The 18944-nt window shown below is 47.8% G+C and overlaps 6 protein-coding genes across 6 annotated transcripts; 5 read left to right on the top strand and 1 right to left on the bottom strand.

The window, feature by feature from the left end:
- Window positions 1-107: 107 nt before the first annotated feature.
- Window positions 108-810, top strand: BDV27DRAFT_123169 (uncharacterized protein). Its single transcript, XM_032065801.1, has 2 exons — window positions 108-280; window positions 337-810. Exons 1-2 carry the CDS (start codon window positions 166-168, stop codon window positions 501-503), a joined length of 282 nt encoding a protein of 93 aa, XP_031930987.1. The 5' UTR covers window positions 108-165; the 3' UTR covers window positions 504-810.
- Window positions 811-1157: 347 nt separating this feature from the next.
- Window positions 1158-3474, bottom strand: BDV27DRAFT_154526 (uncharacterized protein; the record flags this gene model as incomplete). The annotated part of the gene is made up of 6 exons (XM_032071976.1): window positions 1158-2205; window positions 2257-2394; window positions 2455-2990; window positions 3047-3197; window positions 3257-3333; window positions 3391-3474. The coding sequence occupies 6 exons, from the start codon at window positions 3472-3474 to the stop codon at window positions 1158-1160; spliced, it is 2034 nt and encodes a 677-aa protein (XP_031930986.1).
- Window positions 3475-4087: 613 nt separating this feature from the next.
- Window positions 4088-7569, top strand: BDV27DRAFT_168896 (putative ubiquitin conjugating enzyme). Its single transcript, XM_032074888.1, has 2 exons — window positions 4088-4363; window positions 4422-7569. The coding sequence occupies exons 1-2, from the start codon at window positions 4201-4203 to the stop codon at window positions 7517-7519; spliced, it is 3261 nt and encodes a 1086-aa protein (XP_031930985.1). The 5' UTR covers window positions 4088-4200; the 3' UTR covers window positions 7520-7569.
- Window positions 7570-8249: 680 nt separating this feature from the next.
- BDV27DRAFT_154524 (uncharacterized protein) lies at window positions 8250-9254 on the top strand (the record flags this gene model as incomplete). Its single annotated transcript, XM_032071975.1, has 4 exons — window positions 8250-8437; window positions 8504-8667; window positions 8721-9010; window positions 9072-9254. The coding sequence occupies 4 exons, from the start codon at window positions 8250-8252 to the stop codon at window positions 9252-9254; spliced, it is 825 nt and encodes a 274-aa protein (XP_031930984.1).
- A 1345-nt stretch (window positions 9255-10599) lies between these two features.
- Window positions 10600-13173, top strand: BDV27DRAFT_154523 (uncharacterized protein; the record flags this gene model as incomplete). Its single annotated transcript, XM_032071974.1, has 1 exon — window positions 10600-13173. One exon carries the CDS (start codon window positions 10600-10602, stop codon window positions 13171-13173), a length of 2574 nt encoding a protein of 857 aa, XP_031930983.1.
- A 1469-nt stretch (window positions 13174-14642) lies between these two features.
- BDV27DRAFT_59770 (uncharacterized protein) lies at window positions 14643-15209 on the top strand. The gene has a single exon (XM_032077047.1). It carries the CDS (start codon window positions 14675-14677, stop codon window positions 14969-14971), a length of 297 nt encoding a protein of 98 aa, XP_031930982.1. The 5' UTR covers window positions 14643-14674; the 3' UTR covers window positions 14972-15209.
- The last annotated feature ends 3735 nt before the right edge of the window (window positions 15210-18944 follow it).

Raw genomic sequence — 18944 nt, 5'->3', positions numbered from 1 at the left:
AGAGAACATTCCACGTCTGTTCACCAGGAATGTAGACCGGCTCGCTTACCTATAAATGTGTCCAGTGCACTCAATTATGTTCAGTACCATTCTAAAATATAACTGCTTCTTAGTCTACATAAACGTCATCATTGTATTGATCATCTTCTTGACCCAGTTCCCAAGATGAAGTCCTCCTCCGTTTTCTTCGCGCTCTTCTCCTTGATCGCAGTTACAGTCGCAGATAAAGTATGCACACCAAGCTTCGACTACTGCTCAGACGAGCTTATTAGCAAGAAGGGTAAGCTGACATGAGTTCTTAGAGATAATCAATGAGAAAAGACTAACGTGGAATAGGATTCACGGAAGATGACCTAAAGTCCGTCCTGACGGGAACAGAGTTTGAGAAGGAAGACTTGAAGAACATCCTTTTCCATTGCAAGAACCCTGGCATTGTCGGTCATCCAAAGCTTTGCAGCAGTGGATGCAAGGATTCGGAGCAAGAGGGTAGTCACAGCTGCTAGAGGACAATTCATGCATCTCAGATTCAAAATCTCACGAAGTGTTTGTCGCATCTGTCCTTTGGTGGGTAATCTTTTTGGAATCAATTGCCATCTTTAATCAACATTGGACGTTTTGGGTGCAATGGTAAAGCATAGTATCATCAGTGGGACTTTGACGATTCGACCCGAAAAACGAGGGTATTTCTGCAAATCTGAAAACGATGTGTACCGTATATTCATTAGTGACCATCGTCCATGATAGCATTTCTCTGTATTTCTATACCATATTCATGGTATATATGAGTAACCTCTGACTTGTCATCAGCCGATTGAAAGGGTGACTATTTCAGCTACCAGTCCTTTACCATGCTCAAGCACGGGGTTGCGGAAGAGATACTAAATACTACCTCAGAGCATTTCCGAACATGGCCTGGACCTCGGTTGGCGTCAAATCCATGTTTGAAAGGATACCGCATCCATCGCTACATTGCGCAGGAAGCCTCCATGAAGCGCTAGTGTGATATTGCAGCGCCAACGGACAGCAATAGCTGTCGCCGATGACCTGCTTCAAGACTGTATTTACATGGTTTGTAGGCTATCTCAGATATCACACCTAAATAGCAACCCTGTATTGTAAATTGTGCAATGCGTGGGCCTCACACAGATAAAACTCCATTAAAAGATGTTACTATCAAATAACAAAGAATCCCAAAACATGTCCGGTTCCTGGGCAACGACGGGTAACGGTTGGATGAGGTTTAACTGGTCTAGCCAGTATGTCTCGCCGAAGCTATCGGGTATGACAGAAAGCTCAGGTGCTAACAGATCGAGCCCTTCCGGCCCACTAGAAGAGGATGGGGCCGATTGGACGTCTTTCATTGACATGCTATTCCGATGGCTCAATTCTTGGCGGAGACTCTGTAGTTCAAACCGAGGAGACATAGCTGAGGATGTCGGTGTGGCAGAAGTGTGGGTAGGGGAGTGACAGGCTTCCTTCAACTTGTCATAACATCGCTGAACAATGCCAAGTCCTGACCTAGCAACTGAGTTGTAGGGCTGTACGTGGGATAAACGATCGATTGCTTGCTGGAGAACATGGTGGATGTATTGTCTCGGTTCGTGACCGTGCGGCGGGTACGATGCCACGATGACAGAAAGTAAAATAGATGCGTCGATAGTGTAGAATGCAAGTCCAAACAAGGGGTAGTGATGTTCACTTGTTTGCCCGAAGAATCGCTGTTGTGATTCTAACGTTGCCAGTGCCGCTTCCAATGCAGCCTTTCGGCTTTGTGCACTAGCAAGGATATGTGGTCGATGCAACGTCATCAAAAACATGTTTGCTGTCATGAAAACCTCTTCACGAAGCTGAGGCAGAAAGGAGTGTTCTCCATCCCAAGAAGTATCGGGACTTTTAAATCTGAGATATGGCGGCACATTATCTAGCAACGATATCACTTGTTCGTGCAAGCCCTGGATAATATGATGGTCCTTTAAATGGGGCCTATCTGCTTTCAGTGCCCTCATCTCATGAAACTTGCAGGCTAATGCGTATCGAAATAAACCCGCTGATACTGTGGTTGGCCCATTTGGAGACTCACCCGGCTGTACCGTCATTGGCACTGTCTTCGAGGGATCCCTGGGGATGTTACAGTCGATTGGCAGTTTCGCATCGCAGTCGTCCGGGTGGATGGTTCGTGGGCGGCCAAGGATCATAGCCATGAGACTTGAGATTAGTTAATTAGGAACGTATCATCCATCCTGCTGTTTTTCTTACCTATCCCAAACAAACAAGTTCATCCAAACACGCTTTTTGAAATCATCATACCATATCAAGCTCAGTGTCTGTTCAATTCCATCTGGGCTTGATTGGTGAATGTCATGTTGCCGGTGCAAACTAAGCTCCTGCGCTTGCCTTGATCATATCAACTATCAGCTATCGATCCGGGAACACGAAGGCGCCAAGTAGACTTACCTGATGGCATTTCCTGCACTATGCCATGCTTCAATACCCCTTCCAAAATTCTTGAGCCAAGTCGCGCGCACAAAGTCTGCTAAGACAGCGGTGAGTGCTACACCATGTCTACCCAAAACTGTTACAAGCTCATCCCCTAATTCACTGTACTTGTATGATGAGGAAAGCTCTGGCGATGACAGCTGGGTCAGAGTGAGCGCCTCGGGTGGCAGAAATTGGAGTGAAAGGGCAACCACCTGGAATAGGAGAGCTGGGAAGTATTGTAACTCAATCGATAGCTCTTGGGTGCTAAGATAATTAACCGGGCGCGTTTCGGTGGATTGCCAACGGGTGAAGAGGTCATCAAAGTAGAATCTTTCGAGTATGAAGTAATGCCAATTTACCTCGGAGAAGAATATATCAACCAGTTGTTGCAGTACTGATTTCGAAGGTAGCTGTGATATCAGTGTGCGAGCATGTGTTTTCCAAACAGGTGAACGGAACGGACGGTTATGAGCAGATGTAATTTGCTGAAACTCATCCTCGTCTTGTAGCACCTATCGTTGATTAGCGGCGACTCCCAACCATTGATCTGTATTCTTTGGAGACGGACTCTCTTCAATCCCACAAAAGCGTTACTCCCAGCAACCAAGGAGTATCCGAGGCCTCCCGAGCCTTGAGTATCGTCGGCTGGAACCACCGGCACACGATCCTGGCTGGGCTCTGGGCCCAACACTTCTGGTGGTTCGGTTATCTGGCCAGAACTACGCACGAAATTAGAATAACGGTGCTTTGTGATAGCCACTGACGCAAGCGCACATACCTTTGGAGCGCATTGTACACACACTTCCTGGCGACATTTCGCGCCAAGCAATTGTTACATGGGGATTGCCGATCACACTGACTGAATTAGTTAAATCAGAGTTAGAGAGTATTGGGGATCAACCTTTGGTATACCTTTTGTTTCCTGCGATGGCACTCGGAACATGAAGTGATGATCCGCTTACGCTTTAACGGTAGATGGGTATCAGTCGCGTACATGTCGAATACAGTGGGGCGCCAAACGCCGAATTAGATCTAGTATGAAATCAGACGGTACGAGAAAGTTTTGCCCAGCCGTAAGTATTGTTAATTTGCCTTTCAGTGAAAGTTTCTACAGAGTTAGTCTTGTCATGTCGCTTCCCAAGTATAACTAGAGTAGCGAGCTAGCTTTGTAATCGCATTGAAATATTGTTGTTGGTTCGGGACGGAGTAATATCCCGGAAGTGATCATTGTTATGCAGATCTGGCGTGTGCTAATATATAAAATTATGCAGCTTAATAATACAATGCAGCCTCGCTGACCCATGAACACTGTACATTGCATTACTCCGTACAAGTAACGCGTAAAAATTACTGACAATATGTAAGGACACCAGCTGCGTATAATGTGCATTGCGTGGCCAATATCTTTATGGGAGAATATATTTTAGTAGATATCCTTGGTAGGTGATGATACGAGAGAAACAGGGTGCATACAAGTACATGATTGTATGTACACGATTACACGTGGACAAGGCTGTAACCAGACAGAAAAGGCGGTGGCTTGCCTATTTGGGACTCTCATTAGTAGCAACCTAATGGAAATCTTTCCTGTTACCTACCTCACCCTCTGCTCATATACTTAGTATTCTTATCCAACCTTCCCCGCAGTCACCCTGTTATCCCAGGCTTCCACTCCCTCTTGGACTGCATTAGTGCACGCTCCACACCATCACTCCGTCGACCATGCCCCGCAAAGAGTTCCAGAGGGACCTCATTCAAGCTTCAGTGCCAGGGCGATTTCCCCACCTGAAAGGTGTAAGAGCGGGGGAAGAGCATGGCTTGGTCCTGTTTACCTACACGGCACCCTTCAGCGCTCAGACGATTGATTTTCAGACATCGGTATTAGGTATGAGCCTTTGCCCTTCTCCTCAATCCACCGACTGCTGCTAAATGACATGTGGCAGACACTAATGACTATCCCGGTGATCATACATACTTTACATTCGCAGCGAGCGATAACATTCCCGATGATGTGTCCAAGGCTATTGAACGTTTGCAACCCACTTTTGCCGGGTTAGCGATTGAGCCTTTTCTGGAATGTATCAGCGACTGCATAGATGATGCTTTGCTTGGGATAGACTCTGCGTTGGATCCTCTTCATGAGGGTGACTCTGAAAGTGATATTTTCTCTGGTGATGATATGGACTTCGATATTGACTCTACCGCCCAATTTACGCCGTCGATAGACAAGGCCGAGGTGATGAAGCAAATACGCTCAGACATGAGTGCTGTAAAAAAGGCCGGTTATCGAGTTGGCTTCCTCGGGGAACTAACTGGATCTCTCATCGTCTCGATCTCCTGTCGAATAGCGAAGCTTGGTATTTCCAAAGTCGCCATGCAGGCTTGGAATGTCCGTCCATCGCAGTATCTGGTTTTGCTTCTGCGATATCCCTTTGGTTACTGCAACCTCGACAAGGCAATTTCCAGGTCCATGCCGAAGACATCATTAATTCAGATGAACGTTGGTCTTTGCAATTCCTACAAGCCTAGCTTGTCCTCTGCTACGCAAGCTTTCGTTGCGACAGAGACCGAAATCCCAGAAAATACCAAGAAGGCGGGTCCAGATATGCAGTCGTTCTTCATTGGCGACTCATTGCATACGCTTCTCAATACACACTTGATAAACTTAGTACGGCATCGTATCCATCATTGTTTCACGTGGACCGGTGCCGAACTTTACTTGAAGAATAGCCAAGGCAGGCTCCCAGATTCTGAAGAGGTGGCACGCGAAGTGTACTTCGTTCCAGAAGCTTGGAACGATACGACTCCACAGTTCCTGCGAGCAGATCATATCTCTGAAGAAAAGCCTCCACTATCCCTTCCTCTGATTGCAATACAATTCACCCTTCGGAGGTTTGTTAAGTGCACCGAGTTCTGCCTCAATTGTTATTGCAAGGTCGATGAAGGCTTCGAGGCACTTATGCCCTATGTTTGCTCAAACAGCTTGTGTCTGTACCAGTACATGAGGCTTGGTATGGGGCCTAGTCTGGAGTGGGAGATAATATCCCAGCCTTTTGTCGTGGATATGCTTGTCAGTTTTACCTATGCTCGAGCAATGACTGGCTACCTGGAAAACTTACCCACGGGTCTTGGAATGAATGTCCCTACATATTATCGCGATGAAAACGACCAAATGATTTACCATGGACGGCTCAACAAAACTACAATGCAGATTGACGTCCATGATACGCTGGATTTGAGACCGGGTGATTGGATTGCGATTGTACCCTCCGGTGCACATATTCGCTATGGAAGGCCTCAGTGGCACTGTCGCGTGCAGGACGCCAATTTCCCCCCTTTTATTCAGCTTTCACGTCCAGTTAGTAGAGAAATACCGGCTGAACATGGTAATAATTTCAAAGAGAGCAACATGGTACAATTTGTGACATACAAAGGATGCTTCGACGATTTGCCTGACAGTACAAAATGCGATGCGATAGTGATGCTTCTAGATACGCTTCCCGACGTTAACTCAATGCGGTCATTTATTTTGAGCCACCCTAGCGGCAATTTCAAAAGGATGTTGGCTTCGTGGAGCGATAGAATATCTCCAGCTGCTCTTTATGTTCTTAGATGGATTGTTGCATCAAACCGATCGTGTATCAGGTACGAGGACGATCCTGAACACCAAATCCCGGACTTGAAAGGATATGCCCAGTTCAGGCTCGCGCAAGGTGCACCTGATAAGGAGCAGCGTTTTGTCAGCGCAGTTAAGTCACTTTCTTCCTCCCATAACGCAGAGTACCCAACGCTATTTGCTTGGCATGGAAGCCCAGTATACAACTGGCATAGCATTCTACGCGAAGGACTCCATTTCAAAACGATCGCGAATGGTCGTAGTTCGGGACACGGAGTTTATATGTCGCCACGATTTCAACATTCATTGGAATATGCCCATCAGGTGGCTACACCTTGGCGCAATAGCATCCTGAAGATCGACAGAGCCCTGTCGCTGAATGAAGTAGTCAATGTCCCCGAGCAATTCGTGCACAACAGCAGCTACTATGTGGTAGACAGACTGGATTGGATTCAACCCAGGTATCTCATCATTGGGCATAGGAGTACTTCTCTGAAGACGGACAGCGTGGGACTAGAACCATCAATTACCTATACTCAGCACCCTGAGTATGAGGCCTGTGGCCCCAATGATCAAGCTCTGATGCTCCCTATTTCTGCTGTTAGCAGTCATTGGAGTCAGAAGTATGCCGAAGAAACAACAGGAAGTACACGTGAAGGCCAGCTTTCACATGATGTGGTGCTAGTCTCCGATGATGACCACGACAGTGTCCTTACAGTGGCTGATGATCACTGGCTGCTCGACGCAGACACTATAACTAGCACCGATACTCACGAGGCCGCGAATGAGGCCAACTATGATCTGTCCAAAACTGACTTTCGACCCGGAAGTCTGGAGGAGTCTGCTCTTCAGCTACTTGGCCCACCGAAGTATGCCACAATGGTAGCGACCAAGTCTCTGCAGAGGCATCTTCAGGCCACATTGAAAGTGCAAGAACGGGAGCCCTTGCATGCACTCGGCTGGTATATTGATCCAAGTCTCGTGAACAACGTTTATCAGTGGATTGTGCAGCTACACAGCTTCGAACCGTCCCTGCCGCTGGCCAAGGATCTGAAGGCGGCGGGTTTGACAGCCATTGTCATGGAGTTGCGGTTTCCACCTCAGTTCCCAATGTCACCCCCCTTTGTGCGCATTATTCGCCCGCGATTTCTACCGTTTAGCCAGGGAGGTGGGGGCCATGTTACGGCTGGGGGGGCGATGTGCATGGAGCTGCTGACCAGCTCAGGCTGGTCCCCTGTATCCAGCATTGAAAGTGTCTTGCTGCAGGTCCGCATGGCTCTGACCAGCAGAGATCCAGTACCGGCTCGCCTCGACCAACGGAGTACTCAGGATTATTCTGTTGGCGAAGCTGTGGCTGCATATACGAGAGTTTGTCAATTGCATGGGTGGGACGTTCCTGACGACCTCGGGCAAGTCTCATGGTAAGTGTAATGGGCTTGTGCGAGATATTTTACAGTGTTACGTGCAAATCGCCTTTCACGCGACATTAGAAAGCAGAGTGTGGAACCTAGCAACGTCTTTGCCAATCCAGATCACTACATATCAATTGGGGGACTGGTCCCACTTTCTTCATCTTGTGCCTCAGCTTCTTGTCTAGTTGTCCTTCTTCTGATCTTAAACTAGTCAAACGCCATAGTTCAAAACGTATGAGAGATGCCGCAAACGAACTATATGCTTTTGAAACCTGCTTTTTGAGTCCCAGCTTCACGGGCTTCAAGTAATGATACGTGTCCTATACATCAATGAATAGGGTGGTTGATGATTGCGGGGAAACAAAGCAACGTTACAGGTACAAAGAGTGCTAAGAGTGCAGGTACATCGTGGTACATCGTGATTGCCTAATCGGCATTGGACTCTTTGTCACTCGATCTCCCACTTCTCCAATTTCCGTCTTTCACTTTACTTACCTTCAACTCTCGCTTTGCCTGCATTGAAATCTCCTTGAACTCTCACTTCTGTCTTCTGACTTGTGTTCACAAGGTACGCTTGGATGATGTCGCCATGATCTCTATGACATTACCTTGACATTACCCTGACATGTGCACAACCTGCTTATAATAACCCCCCCCTCCTTCTTCCCCTCACCATTTATCTCAAATCTCCTCTACCTCATCTTACCTTAAGCTCTTGCAAATTAACCTGTACACATTTCAAAATGGCAGAATCCATCATGCATTTCAATGCTTCCCTCTTCTCTCAATATCCTGATTTTCTTGATCACTTGACAAGGAGCATCGGGGACGCAAAGCCTGATCTTTTTCTCCTGTACGAAGGTCTACAGCCTACCTGGGTTGAAAGTGCATGGAGTTTTCTCGAGACTCAGCACGAGGGTCTATCTATAAGGTAAGTTAAAACAGTTTTCCTGGCGATAAACAGTATGTCATTACTTAATTACTATTCCTGGTTTAGAAAGACTTTTAACTCCAAAGTCGGTGTTTTTACTCTCCACCTTATGCCTGCTTATTTACACGACTCGATACAACCATGGCACGCACAGTGCCAAATGGATTGGTATCTCAATGGCATGATAACATTAGATGAGAGTCTAGATCTTCATGCGTATACCGGTACAAGTATGATTCGAACACTACCTCCCCAGATAAAAACTGAAAACTGATTTTGGTAGCTCTGAAATTCCGTGAAGGACCATACTGTGGAAGTAGAAAAGAACCAGACGTTTTTATTCAGTCCATCTTCGTCAAGATACCCACGCTTGTTATGGAGTGTGGTTGGTGGGAGTCTAGTCCCGCACTCGAAAATGACGTGAATCTTCTCTTGGTAGGTGGCAATGAAGCGGTCAAGCGAGTATTCATTGTCAAATGGACAAAACATCCGGACGACTATCATGTTAGTGGTTTTATTAAAGTCTTTAAACTTGATCGCAACGGAATGCCAATACAAGAAGGACCAATACATGTGGGTGTTATTCGAGTCCTGAGACATTGATATCTATAGCTTCAGGACTAACTCTGCATAGACCATCTTTCCAGCGCCCTCCAACTCCCAAGATCAACGCATCAGCATCCGCCGAAAGGACTTCTTCGCTGGAAGCCCATACGCTAACATAAACCCAAATGGCATGCTGGACTACCCCATCGATCCCTTGCGCAAAATCGCCGCGCTTAACCTAGACCGCATGGGGCTTACCCCAAGCACTTAATGTTTCTTCATGCAAAAGCATGTCTGAATTAGTTACGGAGTCGAAATCAGTTCTGACACATGACAATGAACTGTGAGCATATTTGACTTGGATGTGGCTTAAGGAAGGTTGGGTATGGGACCGTCAGAGGGCACATAGAACTCGAGCTAGTGGGAAGATGATGCGACCTGCACGCCGCAGTGGAGTGGCCCTTGAAGAGAATGGGAATCGGGTACTAGAAACGTTGCCAGTAAAGAAAGCTGCGAATGGTCTGACGACGTGGGATTAGACATTGGCGGATCGCATGGATATGGAGTTAGTCTGTCGACAAGTTCGATGGACATTATTGTGATCATTATTTCCGGAAAGACCTTATTCGGATTTGAAATATTCCTAATATGATATCCTTAATCGCCTATGTGGATAGATAATCCAAGAAATGTAGCTACTCAGCATCATTGTTGTCTTGTTGCAGCCTAAGGCAAGTGACCATCTATCTGCCTTAGGCACTTAAGAGGATGGCGCCTCCAGGAACATCAACAAGGATAACTTTCTCGATATGAGACTTGATACTCCCTTCTCCCCATTGCAACTGTTCTTCTAAGCTTGATGTCCTCCTTGGACTAACATCAATTTCCCTCTTCCACTCCCTAGTTCCCGTCAATTGATCGACTCATCTTTGGGCTTCCATGCAGCAGGCCCACCACGTCAGACTCACTAAAGACGAGCCAGCCCTGCGGGGAAGTCCAACCTCTTACTCTTCACCGCAAAAGTAGTTCCGGTGTTTTCCCAGTTCTCTGTCCTTATGCACCGTTCCTGGTTGTCTTCTCGATCTTTCTCGATTCTTTTGTGCGGCCTAGCCTTATCTATCCATCATTCATTCATTCTCGATTCTTATTTCTTTTTTTAGATCGTCCTCGCGACGGGATGTCGCATGCCCCTCAACCGGTTTTTTCCTGGAGTGACTCAAACGCCGTGTGATTGCCATTCGACCAGTGAGACGCGCATTCCTGGACGCACTCTTAAGCGCCAGACGAGACTACCTACTACTCGAGGGTTACTGCCTACATAACACAGCCCATTGATCGGCTTCGGATCGATCAATCACCTGAGCGATCGCCAACCTTCCGCTTGTGACACACTTCCGAGAGGCCTTCAGAGAGTTAACTTCTCAGCCTCTTATTCCTTTCTATTTTGATTTAATCTACGAGGTAACTAGACGATTAGTGGGGAAGAAAGACTGCAGGGGGAGAAAAGTGGTTCGATTTTTTTTTAAGGAAAAAGAATATCACAACGACACTACTTGTGGCTTTCCACCAATTCCCTTCCCCCCCTCCACCTCACTCGAGCCCATTTATCCCACGTCATGTTTCTACCCATCAGACTAAATGACCGAGATCGCGACAGGGACCGAGAGCGCAAAGTGTCGTCGTCCTCCACCGTTTCTTCCAAAACAAAATCCAAACCTCGCTCGTCCCACGGTCGGTCCAACCGCTCTTCAACCAAGGAACACGATCGAGACGCCCCGACGGGCCGCTCCTCGACCCCTACGACCACCAGCTCCCGCCAACAACGTCGGTCCTCCATGCCGGGCGTCGACAGTGCCAGCCGTCCTGTCACGGCTTCCTTCCTCGAGTCGAGGACCAGCTTGCCGTATCCTACTTTCTCCAAAGCCCATAGTCGAGAATCTGTGGTCCAACCGGATCTTCCTACCCCAGACCCGACCGATCTAACCGAAGAAAATAAAGACGGGGGGAAGCGACATAGTCAACGCCGCACCGATAACCATCATGCACCGCCTAGCCCACCGCTGACCAGTGTCGATCAGAACTCACGCAAAGGAAGCACGGTCGGAGACAAAGAAGATAAAGAGAAACCGAAAGATGGGAAGGCCAAGATTCGGATCAGAGCCGAATCGACCAGGTCGTCGTCAAGTCTGCGGTCGAAAAGGGATGATGAGTCTAGGACAAGTAAGACGATGCGTGCAGACACTCCATCCTCCAAAACGAAAAGGTCTAGTCATGATAAGGACATTCCCGCCCGGACAGCGAGTCGCAACTCTACAAAATCACGAGTTGTCGAAGAAGCCGCACTACCCAAACGATCCTCGTCTAGTCGTGCTGCTCCGGTAGTGTCTCCCCCTCGATCCCCCGCGACCGTTCGCGACGTTGGCTCCGAATCGGCAAACGGGTCCGATGCGACTATTGCTGCACAACAGCAGTCGTCTTCTCGCAAGCCGAAGAGTCCAGAGAAACCGCCTTCTCGGAACCAGACACGGTCGTCTGTGTCCCATCGGCCCAGTAGTCGCACTTCTGCGGACTTCGCGTTTGAGTATGGTCGCCCTCCCACGTCGAACTCGGGCTATGGCACCCCTCCCCCGCCGCCTCCCCCGCCAGAGATGCCAGTTACCATCCCTCGAGTTGACTACCTGCTGCAGAATGGTGGCCTTGACCATCGAGTACCAAAGGCCCTCCTGCTCGCTGCCGGTACACCGGAGCAACCATCTTACCAACCGTTCCAGCCTCAGCTTGCAGCGTCCAAGATCTTTGACCCATTCAGCCGTATACTGGAGGATTATCACAAAGTGATGGCTAAGAATGGTTCGCTGGCAGTTGCGACAGGATACCGATCGGTCGCACGTCGCCTGCTTGACCGACTTGAAGCAGTCTTTGCCCGTGACATCTCGTCAGAATCATGTAATTGCTTGATGTGTGTTCATGAGGAGCTCGAGCCTGAAGAGCATCCGTCAGGGGTCAGCTGGGGTGAGGTGCTGGAGTTGGTGTCCGGCCGCCAAGAGCTACCCAATTGGCCACCCTTCATGCTATCACTGTCAGTCAACGATGCGGACATGTCGGGTGATGAACACATTCCCATGCAGAAGATGGACATTGACATTCCAGAGGAATACCGAGAACATTTCATGCGACAGTCGCGCAAGACGAAAGTGACCGTCGACAAATGGCTTAGTGAGCAAGTAAGCCAGGCCACCAATGCACCGGATGAGGTAGATGATGAAACCCTCACGTTCGCTATCCTGACACACCTTGGGCCTGAACAACGTCCTCTATTCCGCGCGCTGCTGGGCATTCCGGCTGGCTCTCCTACGCCTCAACCAGACGGAAAGCGTCCGCCACGGCCCCCGGCATTAATTTCGTCATCTCTGGCTATACAACGTCTCTATCGACTGCCATCCCCGCCCCGGGACCCGGAGGCTGCCATCTACATGTTAAACCATCCAGAACTTCACCATGTACTTGCGACACTCGCGGCTATTAGTGATGACGAATGGGATATTCTGATCTCAGGTAGATTTGATGGATTCCTCCGCAGTGGTGCAGAGGATTCCTTTACGGGGTCCACGCCGCAACGATGGAGCAGCAGCCGATCAAATACTCCTTTCACAACTGGTGGCATTTCTCGAGGGCCGACGCCCAGTCAGATGGAGCCCAATTCCCGACCAGCCAGCCAGTCGTACGGTAGGGTTTCATCGCCAGCAAACTTTGGAGGCCCCATCGCCTTGGATGAGGAGATGGAAATTGCAGCGTTAGCCGAGATCGAGCGTGACATCTATCTCGGGATGGAGGCTCTAGAGGACGCCTTCGAGGCACTCCATTGCAAAGCCGAGGTCGTCCGTCGAGCACTTCGAGAACGTGGTGCCGGCTTGTCTGTAGCCAACCAGCAACGCCGCGGGTCATATGTCGAGGCTCGCTTGGGCACTCCAGCATCCGGGCTCGGCACATGGGAAGACAGCACCGAAGACGACGGTTTGGATGATGACCGGTCCCTGGCCCCCGATGACTCGGCCAGCAACATCAGCTCCAACCGCAGAAGGCGACCCAAGCGCCGCACCGAACGACGGACCCCAGCACCAGTCGAAGAGGAAGACGAAGAACAAGACACATACGACAGCCGACGAGATCGAGGCTCCAAAAGGAGATGATCTTGAAACCAGGAAAAAAAAAAAAAAAAAAAACTACCCATTTCCTCTTTTGGAGCTCACCAATAATCTTGTTACAACCCATTGCATGATATTTCTTTCAATCTTCATTAAATACTTCCAGCGTTACGACCTTGATGAGCCATAGTTGAGCCACGAATCCACGAAACGTGATGAAATGAATTGAAACCCAGCTCATGAGAATTTCCTGATACTATTGAATGACTACGTGTGTAAGTCGCAGTACAGATCCATTCGTTGATTGTATGTACATTGGTACAGATTGACATGATTCTTAATGCTACTGTATTCTACTTTACCCCTTCCATCACCAGCACCGCATATTAGTACTAGATAGCACCTAGCAAAGATAGAATATCTTCAGGAGACCAGCAATCAATAGACCAAACCAACACAACAAAATCCCAAACTTGAGATACACATCAAATCGCACATCACAATTAAACACCAGGGAATCAAGACATTCCCCCGAGACATCTCCTTTAGCACACGATAGTAAACCACAACTTATCCACCCGATCCCAAATCCCAGTCATCCAGTTCCCACATGAATACCTACCTTTTTTCACCTTAGCCCCAAGTATGACGAAAGGGAAAGACCCCATATTCCGATACATGCAGGTCAATCCACATAGCCTACATTGCAACCTACCTCAAGCAACAGAAGCAACGGGAAAAAAGGACCAGAAACACATAAACAAAGCACGTTCCCGAAGGTGGCCCCTATGGTCCAATTCCAAATCCCCAATCATCGTATCCCATGTCCCCACCCACAACACATGGGCTACACGCTAGACTGAAAGAGTAAGGCAACCCATTGCTTTGTTCTGCAGAGTTGGAGAAGTAGACGATCCGTCGATTAGATTGTCTATCAGGATTTTCCATGACTCCAAAATGAGTTCCACAAGACGAGGAAATTTGGATCGACGGTGCTGGGGTCTGGACTATGGGTTTCGCTGGGTTATATGTTATCATGAGTATTGAGTACATTCAGAGTGGGTGCTTGATGGATGGGGCAAAGAGGGGATGAGTTTTTTTTTTTTTTTTTTTTTGCCTCTCTCTGAGATGTGTGTTTGATATTGAGCTTGGGTGGATGTTGCCAAGACGGGGTGAGTCCTTTTCTCCCCAAGTTTATCGTTGTTGGGTGAGTAGGTGTTGTGATTGGTAGGCTGGTTGTGCTTAAGGTAGCATTCTGAACGCAGGAGGAAAATAGTTTCTTGGGAGATACTGCCTAGCAGATCCATGGCGTAAGGCTAAATTATTTATTGTCTAAATTAGGAGATCCGTGTTCGAGGCTCTTCTGGAGTATAATATACTTAGTTTTGAACTATTGGAGTTATTTCTGGGGTTGCATTTTGCACAGGGATTTGGATAATTTGTGGATGCTTCTTGTTTTTGTTAGTAATCTTTATGCGTTCTATGCAGTTTAGGTGGTTGATATGTGAGGTGTAGTTTGTTGAACGCCTTGATACCTTGCTTTGGTATGTCAGAGCTCTTGGGTCTCCCCTTCGCTACCTTGATCTTGTTCATTCCGATGCGGTATGTGCCGTCTGGAACCATGGTTCGTGGGCGAACTGCAACAAAGCATGAAGGTATTTACGGCAAGGGAGCTGAAAATTTTGCAAGTGCCACGCGCTATAACCGGGTTTCCACCCGTTCCCGTCATTCTACTCTTATACTGGATATCGGTAAGCCTGTCTTTCATTATAGTATCGGACTCAATATGAAGAGCTTCACAACTTCTGGTCGTTGGGCACAATCTCGAGTTCGGATCTGGTAAAATCTCGGTAGGAAAGATTCCGAGAACTTGGGATGGTGAGATAGGGGGTGCGAGATCTGGAAGTTTATCTCCTCGTTGGAGTGAGCTGGTGAGTGCAAACCATTAAACCACAAAGTAGGGAAATTTTCCCACTGTGGAGATCTGAACCAGAATTTTGTCAACCCAATCAAAATCATTGAAAGCCAATAGAGTCTATCCCCCAGATGCAGTAGTGGATATGGAGGTGCACGTGCAACGCATCGAGGAGGGTCTCGGAAGGATGAGAGGGATATCCAATGAATTTGTTCATAATATCAAAGGAATGTGATCAATCATCAGGTCACGATCCCTGCGCTGATCAGTCGCTGCTTGGTGCGTTTCAGTGGACACTTCCATGAAATTCATCTGACCCATCGAGAAAAAGTCAACGGACGGCCACAGACCTTGTTCAGCGCGGGTCAAAAGGTACTGCACCCATGGGAACAAGCATGCGCAATGCTAATGCAGACGGCAGGTCGTGAGTGGGTATCGGCAGAAGAACTTTCTTCTCCCATGGCTATTGGGTGGAGGAGAGGACATGACACATATACACATATATACTTTGTACCAATCATTTGGAACCGCTTCCCGGTGGAACCGTGGAAGTCCATGGAATGGAGACCGGAAGTTTGGGACCGGGAGAGATCGAGGGGGTGAAATTGAGGTAACGCCAAGACTGGATGGATCCATAGGCAGATACTCAGGGGCTGGCCTCAACCCGAAACTAAAGCTCACTAGAAGCGCAATAATTCCCTCAAATCCAGGGTACGGATGTCGGGTCACGCCCGAGGATACTACATCAAGACTTGGCATAGTAGAAAGTTGTTGTTTTCTTGCATACAGCCGTATTGGTGAATGCGTGAGTTATGCCCGTTGATATAAGGAACCGCGGTTGCTGCGACGGTACTCCGTAACGCTGCGTATCGGCAGGGACGATCCAGTTTTGGCTGTTAGAGTCTTCAATTAGACTGGGACTACCGGATTCTTTCCGGTTGACTCCGACCAATACCAGCCAGCATTAGGATAGCCCACCTTGTTTCTCAATGCGCGAAGCTGCCGAATTGCCGGATCGACAAGATATCAGAACGAATGAGTGAAAACCCTTGACTACACCGACTCGAGTGGGTGATCAACCAGCGACTCGGTGTGGTCCCTGACGAAAATCGTCATGTACCTGAAAGTACGGAGTATGTATTTGGTCTCCATTTGAATTGGACGCCGGTGCGCTGACAGGACGCTGAATCATTATCGTACGGGCTCGCTCGACCCATAGCATGAGTAGGAGATGCTTGAATTTTATTTGAAGAAGATCTAGCGTTCCAAAGCAGCTCCAGTAGTCCCATTTGCTTGCTACAGCCGCATTTTTCAGCCAAGAGAAGATGTACCTACGGAGTACAGCTAACTCAATACGCTTGTGAACTGGGCTTTTGACGTCCCACTCCCTCACGTGGAACAAAGTTTGGTGTAAGATTATGACAACCTCGCAAAGATAACCGTATTCTTCACATATAGTATGCGAACGGGCACATTGGCATCCACATCCCTTGCATCTGGCAATGATAGAATGCTTATTTCGGAGGGCAAGGTTTGCCCAGAGCTCTAGTCCATCATAGTGTAAGTCTCGATCTACTCATCCATAGAACGGTCTTCTTAGAGCCATGATGTTCACCTGTGGAGAAATAAAGTACGTAGAAAATAAAGTCTTGTTCCTCGTGTATCCACGTGAAGTATATCCTGAATGTGTGTCGCCATTATCGTGCGGTCAATTGAATGAGATCGGCGGCGAGTGAACTGAAAAAGGAAAAGCTGCCCATTCTCGGTATAAGCTACTTTTAAAGCTGAAGAAATCTCTCGAAAGATGGCTGATCGATGGCGTCTGTGGCTGTAGAATTGACGTTCCAGAAGCAAGTATTTAGGTTCATTTCAGGGAGCTATAAGATTTAGCTCGGGAAAGATCAACCGTATTCTCAACTCGCGGGACCGCGGTGGTGGACAGCAAGCAACCATTGTTGGTGATCTTTGATGAGAATTTCCAATCAACACTCAAAGCATTATAACGCAAATCCTGCGTGCCACGGTATCTCGGCGAAAAAATGACAAAGTACCGAGGCTCAGGCTAGTCATCCGTAAACACGCAGGGTCTATGCGCGATCGGCTGGCTCGTATCGGTAAGGAGTTGCTCTCCTTTCTGGTAACAACGATGAGCTGCATGCGGCCATGTGGCAGCCATAGCTTCCAAGTTGAGCGTTGCGGTTCACGGAGACGATACTCTAAAATGACACCCCGCCCGGTGGGAGACGGTTTAGGTTTTGAAGTAGCACTTGTCCGCAGTAGTAAATACATTAGCCAAAGTCAAATGAATGTCATGGAGAATTAGTAATGATTAAATGACGACTACGAAGTACGGTAGGTGCCCCATACCTTACTCCGTAGCACCTATCACAGAGAGTGAAGTATCCACAAGAACGACAGTGAGGCTGTACCGGAAGGTACTGATGGAGAGTCTTGAAAATTAATGTCATCCAGATTCTATTGATCTGGAGTTTTAAGTATGCCTGTGATGATCATTTGGTAAAAAGTTTATATGGCAAATTGAACCCACATGGAGTTTGCATATGCATTAGACTATGAAAAATGATGAGGAAGGCGAAAAGGAGAGTCACAGGGTACTAAACCTAGAAGGGAAAGTTATGATCGAAAAGGATCAAAAAGACCAGAAGCCAGTTCTGGTGCTTCCGTGCCCAATCTGGAAATGGAACCGAAAAGCCTAGAAACACATTAGGCCTATTTGAGAATAGTCTCATGTCATGCGGCAATTGGATGGGTCACGTTCCCGTTCATGTTAATGGTTAACAAGCAGGACTAAGCATCAACAAGCAATTTGGGACTCAACTTCGACCTGTGCCAATCCGTGGCTAATGGGGGGGGCAGGCCTTTACTTTCCATTGTCATCCCTATACCATTCACGTGCTCATTCATCCTCATTACACTTAAAATATGAAGGCCTAATTCGTCTGATTGTTGAGTTCTTATGGAACAGAGTGCTGTCCAAATGGTTTTCAAACTATGAGCCATCACATGCAGCCTCATTATTGGGGTTTTTTTCTCCCACGCTATCGTTCAATAGGAGATCGTTGCATTTTAAGATTATGCCATGTCGTCTAGAGCCAACAGATATCAACAGGCGATCATCTGCTGCAGGGATGGATTGTTACTATTGTATGCACTACAGTATACTAGTACGGACAGTGTCTAGAGCGTGGCTAATTCTTACCGGAGTAGAGTCTGTAGCGGGAAGTGGGCTAGGTACACCAATCAATTACCCGGCAATTCTGGCTCCTTGCCATGGACAACCGCTGCTCCCATGTCAATCACGCATTAGTATCGTTGAAGTTGAATTGCAGTTTCGCAACAATTGCCCGCAAGCTTTTGACTGTCGATAAGATCTGCCCAGAAATTTAGTCGGTGTGCGCCCGCTCGGACAACACCGAGCCGCACCTAGACGTAATATCCAATAGTTCTCACTGATTGCCTATTGAAGCAAAAGAGGCTTATATTTGGGAGGGCGAGTGGGCAAAGACAAGAAGAAAAACACAAGACGAGAAAACGTCAACTTCGTATTTCTTCTCTTCTTTTTCTCCCTTCTCAAGTTTTTATTACACAAGCACACGGAATGAATGATACCTGATTACAGAGCAATGCTCCATTTCTTTGTGGATCTCCGGTATTTATTACCCACAACGATCGACGTAGCGGGTCTTGAGAGTCTCGAGACGGTTGGATTTCTGGAATTGTCTCCCTCCCTTCAGTCTCGGCAACACTAATGCAATTTTGTTTAGGGGTTCTCCTCTTTCGTTCCACGGAGAAGGAAGTCTTATCTCCCGGTCACTAAGAAAGGAGCGAGATGTTCATTATGCTTGACTTGGGAAACTTTGCGGGGTTTCCTGCGGCGGTT

The sequence above is a fragment of the Aspergillus caelatus genome (genome assembly GCF_009193585.1).
Source record: "Aspergillus caelatus strain CBS 763.97 unplaced genomic scaffold BDV27scaffold_29, whole genome shotgun sequence".
In the NCBI taxonomy this organism is placed as follows: Eukaryota; Fungi; Ascomycota; class Eurotiomycetes; order Eurotiales; family Aspergillaceae; genus Aspergillus; species Aspergillus caelatus.
The sequence above is the reverse complement of the archived record's forward strand: the minus strand, read 5'-3'. Positions and strand labels throughout refer to the sequence as shown.

Excerpts from the sequence above, each read along its gene's own strand:
- BDV27DRAFT_123169 (XM_032065801.1), top strand. The coding sequence starts at position 166 with ATGAAGTCCTCCTCCGTTTTCTTCGCGCTCTTCTCCTTGATCGCAGTT. Across the intron at positions 281-336 it reads CGAGCTTATTAGCAAGAAGG|GATTCACGGAAGATGACCTA; the intron begins GTAAGCTGACAT and ends AACGTGGAATAG.
- BDV27DRAFT_168896 (XM_032074888.1), top strand. The coding sequence starts at position 4,201 with ATGCCCCGCAAAGAGTTCCAGAGGGACCTCATTCAAGCTTCAGTGCCA. Across the intron at positions 4,364-4,421 it reads TTTTCAGACATCGGTATTAG|ACACTAATGACTATCCCGGT; the intron begins GTATGAGCCTTT and ends GACATGTGGCAG.
- BDV27DRAFT_59770 (XM_032077047.1), top strand. The coding sequence starts at position 14,675 with ATGTCAGAGCTCTTGGGTCTCCCCTTCGCTACCTTGATCTTGTTCATT.